The 15,235-nt window shown below is 35.1% G+C and overlaps 1 protein-coding gene across 1 annotated transcript; it reads left to right on the top strand.

The window, feature by feature from the left end:
• Nucleotides 1–12,948: 12,948 nt before the first annotated feature.
• On the top strand, nt 12,949–15,029 carry LOC133173401 (neuromedin-U receptor 2-like). The gene is made up of 2 exons (XM_061308380.1): nt 12,949–14,084; nt 14,527–15,029. Exons 1-2 carry the CDS (start codon nt 12,991–12,993, stop codon nt 14,645–14,647), a joined length of 1,215 nt encoding a protein of 404 aa, XP_061164364.1. The 5' UTR covers nt 12,949–12,990; the 3' UTR covers nt 14,648–15,029.
• Nucleotides 15,030–15,235: the final 206 nt, after the last annotated feature.

Here is a 15,235-nt window from a genome sequence, read left to right as displayed (position 1 = left end):
TGTATTGTGTTGGCGTTAGTTGTAAAGAGAGTTTTGACAGAAGTGTGAAGTGAACTGAGTTAATGATGTATGATAAATTATGCTTTGGAGGAAAATTGGAGAGCTCAGATGTGAAGGTATTTCAAGTGAAAATAAAAATATCTGTATATTTGAAAAAATGACTGATTATCATTTGTATCTCATCTCTAGATAATTATGATAAAAAATTTCTGACTACATGTGCATCATGTATAGATTATATATTACAAATGTCCCACTAGTGAACATGGTATACCCAATAACCCATTCAGAACTGCGTAATGCATACCCGTTTATGAATATTTATAGTCATAATCTGACCCTGTTATTTGCAACTACATTGGAATAAAGTTTCTGTTAGGTATCTGAAGTTCTCTGAAATGTAGAAAAACTCAAGAACTTTCTTTGTTATCTATTGAAAGGTTCAATGAAAAGACAAAATTCATGTTTGATTGTTATAATTATATGTAGCTTTCATAGTGTGAGAGATATGAACTGGACACAATCTATAAAATTCTAAATTAAAGTTGGTGACCTACTTTTTGGTCATAAACACTTTCCACTTAGATGCTTGATGACTCTTAAGTCTTGCACTCTACATGATAATGTGATCTGGATATGATTATTAGGGCCCCGCTCTGCGGGTGCCCTATAGTGATCAGTCTGTCCGTCCGTCCATCTGTCCGTCCTAGATCTCTTGTCCGGAGCATATCTTCTCTCTCCTTGGCCCAATCTGGCTCATACTTCACCCACAGAGTGTCTTTGGGTAAAGGGTGTGCAGTGACCTTGAACCATGTTTCTAGGTCTAAGGTCAAGGTCATAGCAGAATTGTATGAAAAATCCTTGTCCGGAGCATATCTTCTCTCCTCTTTGTACAATGTGGCTCCTACTTCACTCACATAGTGCCACTGGTCAATGGACGTGCAGTGACCTTGAAGGAAGTTTTTAGGTCAAGGGTCAAGGCCAAAAATAGCCTCTCTGTTTAAATCCTTGTCCAGAGCATATCTTCTCTCTCCTTGGCCCAATCTGGTTCATACTTCACCCACAAAGTGTCTTTGGGTAAAGGGTGTGCAGTGACCCTGAACCATGTTTCTAGGTCTAAGGTCAAAGTCATAGCAGAATTATATGAAAAGTCCTTGTCCAGAGCATAACTTCTCTCCTCTTGATCCGATGTGGCTCATACTTCACTCACATAGTGCCACTGGTCAATGGATGTGCAGTGACCTTGAACAAAGTTTTTAGGTCAAGGTAAAAAAAAAAGCCTCTCTGTTTAAATTTTTGTCTAAAGCATATTTTCTCTCTCCTTGGCCCAATCTGGCTCATACTTCACCCACAGAGTGCTTTTGGGTAAAGGGTATGCAGTGACCTTGAACCATGTTTGTAGGTCTAAGGTCAAAGTCATAGCAGAATTATATGAAAAGTCCTTGTCCAGAGCATAACTTCTCTCCCTTGGTCCAATGTGGCTCATACTTCACTCGCAGAGTGCCACTTGTCAGTGGATGTGCAGTGACCTTGAAAGAAGTTTCTAGGTCAAGGGTCAATTTCAAAAATAGCCTCTCTGTTTAAAATCTTTGTTAGGTGCATAATTTCTTTCCCTTAAGTCTAGTCAGCCTCAAACCTTACCAATTGACTTAGGGTACGGATCATTTGTTATTTTCCTTCCATATTTCTGATAGAGCAACAATTTTCATAGAGGATATTCAGCATTCGTGATTTTTGTGTCGTATTTTGATGGAAGGGGTTGAGCACTCATGATTTTCATGCCATTTTTTATTATAACGAGGAGAACATAGAAGCCCTTTAGACTCAAACAACACATCCCTTAATAGTACATAAAATGTTCCTCTTCAAAATAAACCCTTTTCAGCTACCTTACATTTCCATGTTCATTGCTGAAAGCGGGGCCCTTTGAGATGGCCACCATCTCAATGATATCTAGTTCAATTATGTATAGCCAAAACATTCTCAAAACTAGATAATAGTATAAATCTTCCCCCTTATTGCTACATAGACAAAGTTAAATGATCAAATGTTTTACGGTGTGCGACATGATCTATCTGCAATTTGAATTTTTTATAGCTATGAAATTCCAAAATGAGATCTCTGCGACCTACTTTTTTAGGTCATGGCACACCTTTCTTCCAAGATGCATCAAATGACCAGGTTTAATAGCTGTAGGCATCAAAAGTGTAATAGAAGACATGATTTGACTAGTTAAAGATTTTAAAAAATGCCAAAGGGGGTCACTGTGACCTATTTGGAATTGCGACACATTTTCTCCTAAGATGCATTAATTGACAAGGTTTTAGGTTTTACACTGAGTAAAGGAATGTACGGAAACTAATTGGCTACAAAATTTTCCCGAATGAATTAAGTTGCTACACGTACATCCTACTTTTGATAATAAATGTACTACAAGATATGATCCTGTCCAAGCCATAAATTCCAAAGTAAATATTAAAGACCACGATGATCCACATTTGTGTCACACATCCCCCCCCCCCCCCCCCCGGCTTTGGATGCATCGACAGACCTGGTTTGATCGCCCTAGACCTTGTGATCCGGAAAGTAAAGCCATCCAAAATGAGGCCACGGTGACCTACCCTTTAACAGTTAAGTCACAATACAACCACAGGTATTAACTATTGATATGTAAATTTACATATTAATAGGTTTCATACATGTGTATAAATGAAAAAGGTGAAGCTAAAAAACAGTGATTGATCTTTTAAAAATCCCTACAAACAATACAAATCTTTGAACAGGCATAAAAGACGAACCCCTGGAATTTCCTGAGGTGGGATCAGGTGCATAGGAGCAGTAAACATCCCCTGTCGATCGCCGACACCAGCCGTGAGCCCTATGTATTGATCAGGTAGACGGAATATTCTGTAGTCAAGTTCAGTGTAAAAGCAAAGGCTTAACATTTGGTATGAAATATAGCAGTCAAAATACGACCCAATGACAGGTTATACGAGGGTCATTTGAAAAGTTCTGAGAACTGCTTGCTAAAATATTAACCCTTTCACGGAAGTTAATAAGTTTGATACCATAAAAAAGAGCTGGAAAATTTGCACTTATATTCACGTCATTTTCTTATATTTTTGACGTAATAACTCCAAAAATGACGTCAGAATCTCGAAAGTTTAGCATACAGAAAAGTGGCGTTTTTTATCCAGATGAGAACATCAAAAAAGTGCTGTCAAAGGCTTCTTTGAAAAGATATTTCATAGAAAATTTGCATGGAGGTAGAGTAAGACTGCAAGAATGGTACTGTAAATCAGCAATTCCACATTTTATTGTTTTGCTTGGTTAATAAGCACGGTAATACATGTATTATCTTAGGCATTCATTAAAGATTTTTATTTATATGAAAAAGCTTGATTTTCTATCTATTATATAGATCTCAACTATAATAAATAAAAGATATCCTATTTAAAACTGAAGTTTAACAATGCAGTTTTCCACAAATGTATCTGGAGTATCAGGACTCTTACCGTTTACGAATAAAATGCACAAAAGTCTTCCCCCTTACTTGTTTCTGTGCGTATTTTTTCATATTATTTCAACTTCGGCAATCCAAAACTCACTATTGCTTTTTACTTTCGACTCCAAAAAATAAATCTGAGTTCCATTGCCATGTATAAACTTATTTATTTTCCATGATTTAAAATTTTCGAACATATCATGTTACGGTGGGGTTAGAAATACACCGGCGCAATTTTGGTTTTTACGAGAAAATATAGGACAGCCTTAGCTTAACCTTTCTTGAGCTTTAATCGTTCCCGCAAAATTGGTTATATAAAACCTGACGAATTAATGCCAGGAAAATCTGTAACACCGTCCACTACTTTTCTGTGATTGTAAACTTTGTGATTTTCTCACAGCAGCATCTTTTTTACCCTATATTTTGCGCAAGATTCGATTATAACATGCTATGTTTGACACACTCTGAAACCACCTTAGAACTATAGGAGCTTCTGAATATAACTCCGTATGATAGACTGTAGTCTATGTAAGCATTCTTCCAACTGGCAGTTGTGCCCGTTAGAGTGCATCCGAGTAATGAACAAAAGTTGACATTAAAATTTTTCTTCACTGAAATTGTGTTTCTTGTTACGTCATTTTTATGGTCAGTATGCTAGACGTTCGAGATTTTGACGTCATTTTTCGGAGTTATTACATAATAAAAATTACAAAGTGACGTCACAATATGTGTATATTTTTGTGATCTGTCCAATGATTTTAGGAATGACTCTAATTCTTGGCCAAATTATTCGAGTATAACCTGGTTTGGGTCAGTTTACGCTTTATAATCCGCGAAGCGGATTATAAAACAGCGTAAACTGACCCAAACCAGGTTATACTCGAATAATTTGGCCAAGAATTAGAGTCATTCCTTATAATTTAATTTTAAAATCATTAAATAACTATGGGTGTAAAATTTCGTTGCTTTTTATTAGTTCAAATTTGCCGCTCAATAATACAACCGTAGTAACGGAAGTAACGGAAGTGATGGGAAGCAAGGGGAGGTAAAAACTGATACATAGGCCTAGCAGCTTGTTTACATGTGGTAAGATCGAATTATTGTTTGAAGTTAAAGGTATATTTATTAAATCTAGAATTTTCCATGAATCCCGAGGACTGGAAATGAGAGGATTGTATGCATACAGATGATTCAGCTGGTTGTCGGGGGGGGGGGGGGGGGGGTCCCCATACCAAACCAGGTTATACAGAAATAATTTGTGTTCCTTTTTGGATATTTACCAATCAGAGGCTAGAATACAAACAAAATTAAATTATATCAAATTCAGTAATTTTCATAAAACGGTTAATATTTTATCAAACCGATCTCAGAACTTTTCAAATGCCCCTCGTATTTGCCAACAAGTTCATTATAACGACCATAGAATTTACGAAATTCTGAATAAATGAAATCTCTGTAGCATCATTTTATCTGTCAGTAGCCTGACTCGGTTTAAAAATTGATCGTACTCATCTACTTAACCTAAAAACTTACCTATTGTTGATTGACTAATTATTTATGTTGTTTTTACGTCTTATTCGAGATGTGGCTTCAAATTTAGATCTTTACTCGGCACTCAAGACACTGAGCAGTGAGGGATCCTTATCGTACCAACGCCTTAACTTTTAAGGTACCATCCGAAAGACCCGCAGTACCGAGCGCTTTGCGAAGGAACAATTGTTACCTATTTTTTATCGCCTTTCTGTCGCGGCAGGGACTTGAACTCACGACCTTCCGATCACGATTACTGAATGTCGAGTTGAAGGTTATAACAAGGTTTTTTTCTACTTATGTAGAAGTTTTTTTTTAATAAATTCTGCTTAGGAATATAAAAAAGGTCGGCTAATAAAGAGGCACAATTAGTGCCTATCGAAATTCCAAGTTGACATTTTTTTTTTTTGATTTTTTTTTTTGTAGAAAACATGGTCTTCAAAGACTACGTAAATGTTGTCAATGAGAAAATAAAGCATCCTTTTAATATCAACTTCAGAGTATTTGTATGTAGAATCAGAGTAATTTATAACAAAGTAATTTTGTAGATGACCAATCAGAAGATACGAATATTTCTGGGTTTTTTTGTATTGAAGAAGTATTTGTTTACGCTATCAAAAAGCCTAGTTTTTCATTTATCGTGAGATTGTATAAAGTGTAGAAAAGTCTTACGTTGCTATGTAACGAACTTGAAAAATTTTGCGATTTTAAATTTTCTGAAAGTTCTTTGGAGTTTTTGAGAATCCAGATTTGATTTACACAACTTCTAGAATATGTTTCAGCACATTACGCCTGAAGCTACTCCTTGACAGCAGTTAATATTTTTGTGATGAGTAAAGATGAGGGCTTGGGAGAGCACTTGCTGGGTTCGGCAATGTATCTTTATAAGTATTTTTATTAAGTTTAAGAATCCAGTATAGGTAGGGTAGATCGAACTCACTTTAAATTGGTTAACTAGAATGTTAAAAATATTAGACTGAATTGTGATTTTGAAGAGTTTCATCCCTAGACAGTGAACTGGAAGTATAAGTAGGAATTCCAGATGTAAAATTAAAATCAAGTTCTGAAATACAGATAAACCAGAAGGAGCATTTTGAAAGTATTTCAAAGAATTTTCTATTTTTAGTAGGGATGTCAACGAGTACCCGGTTAACCGGGTACTTGATCGAACGTCCGAGTATCGAATACTGAAAATGGTACTCGGTTACTCGGATGTGTATTTTTTTCTTATTTTAAAGTACATATTTTTATCTAAAACTTACCAAAAAAAATAATAATTTAAATATGCATACGGGTAATTAGCGTGTCGTCGTCTACACATGTAAACACCCGTTATCGCCTATGGTTGTGTATATACAGTAATTACTGACCAATCATCTGGTACACAGCAGTTCTCACCTATTGTGGTCCTTAGTTTTTTGATGGCTTCAATGACTGTTTTTCAGTGTACATCGTTTAATTAATATGGTCTATTATCTTCAAATCATTTTTACATTATTAGGTAATATACGGCAGCGAAATCGGACGTGCATAGAAATGCCGCTACCCACTTCAAAAAAACTAAAGATTAAAAAAAAAGTCAGTTTCCATAGTGTTTTAGTGTATACGGGGGAAACAACCAACATATAAAAAAAATATTAGACTAGCGATCCAAAACAACGTCCGTTCCTTCTCTTTCGCTAGTCTAATCATCACAAACCTGCGTAACAGATTGTCCTCCTTTTGCATTGATGAAATAGATCCTAAACAAGAATTGTAAACCATTTGTAATTTTTGATGTATAAATTGCGTCATTTGTGTTTATTTGATAAATAAATTTAGTACAAAAATCATTTCCGTTGGACTCCATGTTTATATACATTCATATACATCCGTTGGACTCCATGTTTATATACATTTATAAAACGTGATAAAAACAGCTTTCGGGTTTAACTAATTAACAATTAAAAATTAACGAACTTGAATTTTCATTTTTACCGAGTACCTGGGTACTCGATCGAAAAAACGTCCGAGTAACCGATTATCAAAAATTGACCGATTTGACATCCCTAATTTTTAGTAACCATGGCAACACCATTCACCGAAATCAAAAACCAATATATAGAACTATGTATGTTGGTGTAGTCTAACTGTGTGCCATGTTATTTTAAAATTAAACCAAAACTGAAGGAGTAACATTTTGAAAGTATTTCACAGAAATTTCTATATTTAGTAACCATGGCAACATCGTTCATCTAAATCAAAAACCGATAAACAGAATTATGTATCTAAGTGTAGTCTACTTGTGTGCCAAGTTATTTTGAAATCAGACCAAAACTGTAGGAGGAGTAGCATTTTAAAAGTATTTCACAGAAATCTCTATTTTTAGTAACCATGGCAACACCATTCATCGAAATCTAAAACCGATAAATAGAATTATGTATCTTAGTGTAGTCTACTTGCGTGCCAATTTATATTGAAATCGGACCAAAACGGTAGGAAGAGTAGCGGTTTGAAAAATTGTTTACAGACGGACAGACAGACGGACGACGGATACCGTACTATCGCATAACTCTTCTGGTCTCTGACCAGTAGAGCTATAAATGAACATTACAAATGAAGACGATATAATTACAAGCCTTGTCTGCTGAAATCATAATGTATTGTTCATATATTATTTAATTATCCCCGATTTAGTGAAAACGGAAGGATAGAAAGTTCGCAAATTGCGGATTTTTTAAAATGTATTTCTAAAACAATCCATTCTGACAAAGTGTTTCCCTTCATATTTCGCCCAACGTCTTTGACTGAAGTGTATTTAGGACCTTTTAAATTGACTGCTTTTTGGTCGTAACTTTCAACTATATTAACACCACCAGTAATGACGTGTCCAGCAGGACAAAAGGTTGAAAGAAGAGGAAGAGCAAAAATACTTTTAGAAGATTTTGTTTTAGATGCGCAATATCTTGGCTCTGCAGGGTTTGTTTATAATTGGAAAGTTTGGACGCAATATACTCCAATACCTTTGGGAATAACTTCCCCCAAGATGCATTAATTAACAATTTCAAACAAGTTTGATGGTCCTGGGTCTTACAGTGTGCAGGATATATTACATAGGCTGGACACTGTTTCACTATGTATAGCTATAAAATTCTAAAATGAGGCCACGGTCACTTTTTTGGAATCTCCCAAGATGGCGAAAATGCATCAATAAAAGTAGAAGATATGATAGACGGAGAGACCAGGTATCCCGTGCCAAAGAACGATAAAATAGCAATTCAGAAGACAGGCAGATAACAACTGATAACCTTTACTTCTTTTACAGCAGATAATCAATCAGTTTTCATTATTAATTTAGAACAATGAAGACAATATTTACTTTAATGTGCATGGTTTGTATTATTTTCGAATTAAAGGATATGCAATCTCTCTTCATTCAATAGTTGACTATCAGTAATCATATCTCTTACCAAGGTCCACGCAGAGGAAATGCTTGACAAGGTTTTTCATCAATGGATAATTATTACAGATTTTAATTAAATTTAGACTCAAGAGTAAACAAAATGCATTTGATGGTGACTCCTAGTAATCAGGTATAGAATCAAGATATCGGCTTTAACATAGAATTTCCGCCTACACACAAGGCTGGAAGGGGGATTACTAGAAAGCATTCTACCTCTATGTATCTGTCTGTAGACAAATCTAGGGTTTAGCTCAGAATTCGAAGCTAATGGTCATCCCTTCCCAACTTTGTAGAAGTGTTATATACTATTTTACATAAGAACATTTTTATTGACCAGTCATTTTTTCAAAAAAAAATTATTACTGTTTTAAAGTTACATTTAACATTTCAATTATATTTTTGTTGAAATTGTTTCTATAACCGTGTAATGTTATTGATTCAAGAATTTAATGAAATAGTTATTTTTCATATGAATCTATTCACCTTGAATTTCAGACTGATCTGTCAAAATGTAACAATATATAAATACTGCATGTAGTTTGAGTGTAACTTGACAATAGTTTTCGAGGGATGAACATTTTCAATGTAACACTCAACTACATGCAGTATTTATTAATTTATATTATACTGAATATTTCACACAAATACATATTACAGTGAACCTTGCGCGCATAAATTCTGCGCAGTCAGTATTTTTTGGAATACCACATGTCGTCAAGCAATATCGACTGTTGCTAAGCTGGAGGGCGTGGCTTCATTATTCAGCGGGTAATAGTGTTTTTAAAACAAATGTTTCTCGACGAATTAGATTCAACTAATTTACATGAAAGTATAATATTTAAAATTATGCCTTTTTTACATGTAATATTTCACTATGCATAGATATTTCTCTGATTAAAGATCTTATGGAGATTTGAGGGGTACCAGTAAATAGAGACCAACTGCCTGTACATCTGATTGTATTTTTCTTCTATTCCGGACAATAACTTTGCAATAACGTAAAATTCATATCAGGAATAAAGGTTGCACTTGATCTGATTGTATGCCATAGCCAAGTGCTCAAGAGCTAAATTCATTTGGATAAGTTCAAGGCAGCTAACTGCCAAGGCCAAATCTTTATTGGTTGCACTGTAAAAAGATTAAAATTGACACAAAGATCATCACAAAGTTGCGCATGAAATGATAATGTGTCTTCATTTTGAGCAAAGGCACTCTAGAAATATCAAAATAACACTATTAAAAATCTATACATTCTTGTTTGAACTGTTGATTTTAGTACAGACAATTTTCTCCTACTTCTCAGAAATCAAATGATAAAATGATTGCCCATAACCTGAGGGTGTGTTTAATTTGATGCAAGGTCATTTGGATATGGCTAACATTTAAGGGTGAAAATGTGTAAAATTTATGTAATGGCTAAACATTCGTCATGGAGAGATTATAGAATAGTATTGACACAAAGCAAATTTAGACATGTACTCGGCACTAGTCGAACGGAGAGAGAGTTACTGCCACAAGGGACCGAGGTCTCATCCGAGGAACCAGTAGTCACGTTCCACAGGGAATATTCAAACTCGCAATTAACGTATGGATCAACTCCTTCGCGACTCTAGACCGAAACACCCTAACCACTGTTCCACACGGGCGACACTGTATCTGTTGACGATTGAAAATTTTTAGTCGGGCCTATTTGCAGACTGCAAAAGTATTAGCGCCGGAAAAGAGGAAGGTGTATATACCAAACAGCAACAAATGCAAAAGTTACTGAAATTTTAAGCTGTCAATCTACTTTCTTATTACCAATTTCTTTATTGCTTATGTTGCTGATTGCTCATCGGAAATTCACTTTTTGCTAGTCCTCAGCTACTTTTGTCCTTGGTCTATTTTTCATTGCTTATTGATGATTTTGTCGTCGCTGTTGTTGTTGATTTGATCAGGTAATGAAATCTTTTGTTATACCTTTATAAATAATTTGCTATATAAATCTTACAAAAGAAAGTCTAGTATTTCCAATGTTCATACTCAGCAGTCCAAAAAGATGATCTTTGATCTGTTCGTGAGATGTTTGACCTCTATGAGTATTTTACGTCACACTTAATTTGCATTCGTTAAACAATCATCCGACGCAAGTCAACACACGTCTAATTTGCATTTAAATTGGTGTTCCGAGTTAAATTTTGACATCTGCATCACAAACACGGAAGCTGCGCCAGATAATTTTTAAAGGTTAAACAAACCATTTCTCATTAGGCTTTGAATGCGTTTAGCAGAATCCTCGAACCAAACTGTTGCCTTCGGCCTAACGTCAAACGGTTTAGTTCTCGGGTTCATAAAACTCATGTTTCTTCGAACTCGGTCAATATGTACCGTTTCAATCATGAACATAGAACAGAAAGTGTCAAAGAGTGTGGATTTATGAAGTACGAAAGCCTATTAGGATCAAACTACAGTTAAAAAAAAATTAAAAGGCGTTATAACGCCTTTTTAAAAGGCGTTATAACGCGAAAAAAGGCGTAATAACGCCTTTTAAAAAGGCGTTATAACGCGGAAAAAGGCATAATAACGCAAATAAAGGCGTAATAACGCCTTTCCAAAAGGCGTTATAACGCGAAAAAGGCGTTATTACGCCTTTCCAAAAGGCGTTATTACGCCTTTTAAAAAGGCGTTATTACGCCTTTCTAAAAAGCGTTATTACGCCTTCCAAAAAGGCGTAATTACGCCTTTCCAGAAGGCGTTATTACGCCTTTCTAAAAGGCGTTATTACGCCTTTTTAAAAGGCGTTATTACGCCTTTCTAAAAGGCATTAATACGCCTTTCAAAAAGGCGTTATTATGCCTTTTGAAGGGCCATTATTATGTCTTTGACAGGCCCGTGCTTCTAAAGTGGGAGGGGGGGGGTACCATAAAATTGACAAGCAAACAAAAAAACAAGAAACCCCCCCCCCCCCCCGAAAAAATAAACTGCCTAAACTTGAAGGGAAACTTATTCTAATTTTTCGGTAAAACTTTTTTTAAATGCAATGACTTGCCCGAGTTTAACCATATTGCAACAAAATGAGGGACCAATCAATTAATAAATGATTTTTTATATTTAAACTATAGCAGGACTATTCTCTCAAAAAGTGGGGTGGGGGAGCCCCCCCCCCCTCACTCGCATTCGTACTACCGGCCTGTTTGAAAAGGAGTTATATCCAAAAATGGAAAGGCGTTATTTTAAAATAGTAAATATATGAAAGATTGAACCAAAGCCATCTTTATTTATGCAATATCTAGAATATAGTTTTAATATTATAAATTACATTATAAATTATAGTATTTTCTATATTCCTGCACATCTCGCAGACAGTTGTTTGCATTTTGCATGCATATTAAGAGAAGTCAACACTCTACTTTTGAAAATCCAGAATATAGGCAGAACCAGCTTTGGGCTTTGCTGGCCACGTATTAAAAATTCATGTCAAATTTGAAATATTTTTCTCTCCTCTTGGTAAAAAAAGGCAAAGTATTTGCATAGGTATAATGAGCAATTAGCCTTCAACCAAATTTCTGAAATCCATGCATCTTGGTAGAGGCGTCTGGCATCAGAGAAGGACTAAGTTGGTTTAACACTGAAAATATTTTACACATTCAAAAATCTTTTTTCCTGGAAATCTAATTATAATCAGCCCCCAGGGTGGGCTAAGTAAGTCATGTATTGAATAAAAAGAGGCGTAATAACGCCTTTTGGAAAGGCGTAATAACGCCTTTTAGAAAGGCGTAATAACGCCTTTTGGAAAGGCGTAATAACGCCTTTTGGAAAGGCGTAATAACGCCTTTTGGAAAGGCGTAATAACGCGAAAAAAGGCGTTATTACGCCTTTTGGAAAAGCGTAATAACGCCTTTTAGAAAGGCGTAATAACACCTTTTGGAAAGGCGTAATAACGCCTTTTGGAAAGGCGTAATAACGCCTTTTTTCGCGTTATAACGCCTTTTCAAAAGGCGTTATTACGCCTTTTAAATTTTTTTTACCGTAGTTTGATCCTAATAGGCTTTCGTAATGAAGTTATAATTTATAAAGTTATAACAATTTAAGATGCAAGTTAGCAACATCTGTATGCATTGCTTGATTCTCAGGTTATCATTCAGGTACATGGATCTCAATTTGCAAAATATACCTCAAAGGTCATAGCTCTTAAAAATTACAAATAGACTTAAGTTTGTCGGGAGAATATTTTATCTATAATAAAGCCTGTCTGTCCTTTAACTGTACTATAATATATAACTTTCTGAATTACCACATGATAATATATGTCTTTATTTTGAGACCTTCGTTCAGTAGTAAGTGGGAGTTTACAAAATACTGTCAATCATGTAAATATTTAAATACCTAGTTTTAAAGCATTCAATAAAATCATGGAAATCCACTCTGAATGTTTATCTATAACATATTTCTTCCTGTTAAGGAATGCTTTTACACTCTGGGGGAAATTTGATGTGACTATACATTCACTCCGGTTAACTTTCTTCATGTCAGGATGAGCAAGTTTCATAATAATTCCACTAATGGCTTATTTTCAAATTTATCTACAACGTCACCACTTATTTCTTCTGCCAATATAACATCCACAATATGGCGGCCAATATCACCTGTCAATGTGACACATTTAGTAAATTCTTCAGTGGATGTAGATTTACTAGAAAATGTCTCCATGTACCTCTGGATCGTGGTTTCACCAATCCTCTTCGTAGTTGGTGTGATCGGTAATGTACTAACTATTGGTGTGCTAAAGCAAATGAAGTTCCAGAAGAAATCCCCACTTTTCTTTCTGTTTGTTCTAGCTTTATGTGATATAATGGTTCTATGTGTTGGACTTAGCAGGTACTGGATTAAAGAAACATTTTCCTTAGATATTCGCGCTCTGTCTGACTTCGGTTGCAAGTTTAATTTGTTCTTTATCTATTGGTCAATGCAGTTATCCTCATGGGTTTTTGTATGTGTTGTTTTGGAACGTTGCATAAAATCTAACTTTCCATATCGTTATCCAAGAATAGTTACTATTCCAAGATGTATATCTTTGGTATTTCTACTAATGTTTATCTTAGCTGGAGTAGATATGCATTATTTCTGGACAAACGGTTTAATTCCAGATGGACCGGAATGGGAGTGTAATTCTCTGACAGACGCATATGGCAATTTTGAAGAATTTGTTTTCACGTACGTGGACTTCACAGTTTTGTCTGTTGTTCCGTCTCTATTGTTAATTGTGATGAACGCAACCATAATTCGTGTGATTCGACATTCTAGAAAATTCCGCAAATCTACCATCTGGGATAAACGCACATATAAAAAACTGAAGAGATTGGATACAAGATTGACCAGAATGTTAGTATATACCAGTGTGTATTTCCTTATGACCACTCTACCTATAAGTATCTACTTCATCGTGGATTCGTATGAAAAAGACTTAAATGATCTTGGGAAAGCGAAAATGCACGTGGTGTGGTCTACTGCCTATCTCTTTCAGTTTACAAATTACACTTTAAAGTCATGTTTGTACAGTTTTACCAACCGAGACTTCAGAAGAAAAGCCATGGGCTTAATTACCTGTAAATTAACAAAACAGGAGAGGTATGTGCATGTATATTATTTTACATTGGGAAAATATTGCCCGTTTAGTACAATATGTTGAACACAATTCTGATTCAATCAGTAAACGTATTTGAACTTAATACATGTATAAAATTATACTGTAGATTCCTTATTTTTCGCAAGTATTTATTATTGCAAAATAGTTCTTTAATATCAAATCGCGAGAACAATAATTTGCGAGTGGGCAGTTAATCAAGAGAATTTGCATGGATTTTAGCACCATGAAAATAAAAGTGAGTAATTTTATTTTTGCAAATGGTATTTCTCGCGAAATTACGCAATTATTAATTCTTTGCGTATATTTAGGAATCTACAGTACATTTTTTAACATAAAACTTTTATTCCATGCCTAATTTGGATCGTTTATATGTACCTTCGACGCCATGTTAAGATTTTTCCCTTCCCTTTTTTTGTAAAACAGGAAATCGAAGAAAGACTTGATATACACCGTTTCAACAACAGAAACACCATTCGAGTCGGAGGATAGCAAGAGTTCTGAGGATTTAGAAGAGAGTATAGTCATCATATCAGATAAACTGTGATAGACGTCAGGCTATCTATAACAGGGATATTCACAAGTTCCCTATGACGTCAGGCTATCTATAACAGGGATATTCACAGGTTCCCTATGACGTCAGGCTATCTATAACAGGGATATTCACAGGTTCCCTATGACGTCAGGCTATCTATAACATGGATATTCACAGGTTCCCTATATCGTTCGAAGATGAGAGGATCATTAGTTACTTTTTCTCTACCATGTGCAACTTCATTTATTATCAAGTGTTATCGGTTTCTTTACAGAGTTTGTGTTAGATATTTATATAGCCTTTACAATGAATAATACGCTTTTTATCAATCATTCCTATTTATGTTACAACTGCAGATTGAAAGATATTTAATTTAATATGGTAACATCATTATTGTGCAAAGAAAAACTGAAAGAAAATTTGTAAATAAGTGTTTTAGGCAGAATTATCTCAAGAATGTATAGTATGTCACTTCAAACTGTCAACGTATGATTCTGCTTGTTGTGATATTTTACTACCATCTATAGAGCATTCATTTTAGCTCACCTTCACTCAAAACTCAGGTGAGCATTTCTAATCACATTCCGTCTAGCAACCATC

Source organism: Saccostrea echinata, unplaced genomic scaffold (genome assembly GCF_033153115.1).
Source record: "Saccostrea echinata isolate AGI-Se365-2 ecotype Australia unplaced genomic scaffold, CSIRO_AGI_Sech_v1 ptg000056l, whole genome shotgun sequence".
Classification (NCBI taxonomy): Eukaryota; Metazoa; Mollusca; class Bivalvia; order Ostreida; family Ostreidae; genus Saccostrea; species Saccostrea echinata.
This window is presented reverse-complemented; position numbering and strand designations above follow the sequence as displayed.

Coding starts and splice junctions, on each gene's coding strand:
- LOC133173401 (XM_061308380.1), top strand. CDS start 12,991: ATGAGCAAGTTTCATAATAATTCCACTAATGGCTTATTTTCAAATTTA. Junction 14,085..14,526: donor AAATTAACAAAACAGGAGAG/GTATGTGCATGT, acceptor TTTGTAAAACAG/GAAATCGAAGAAAGACTTGA.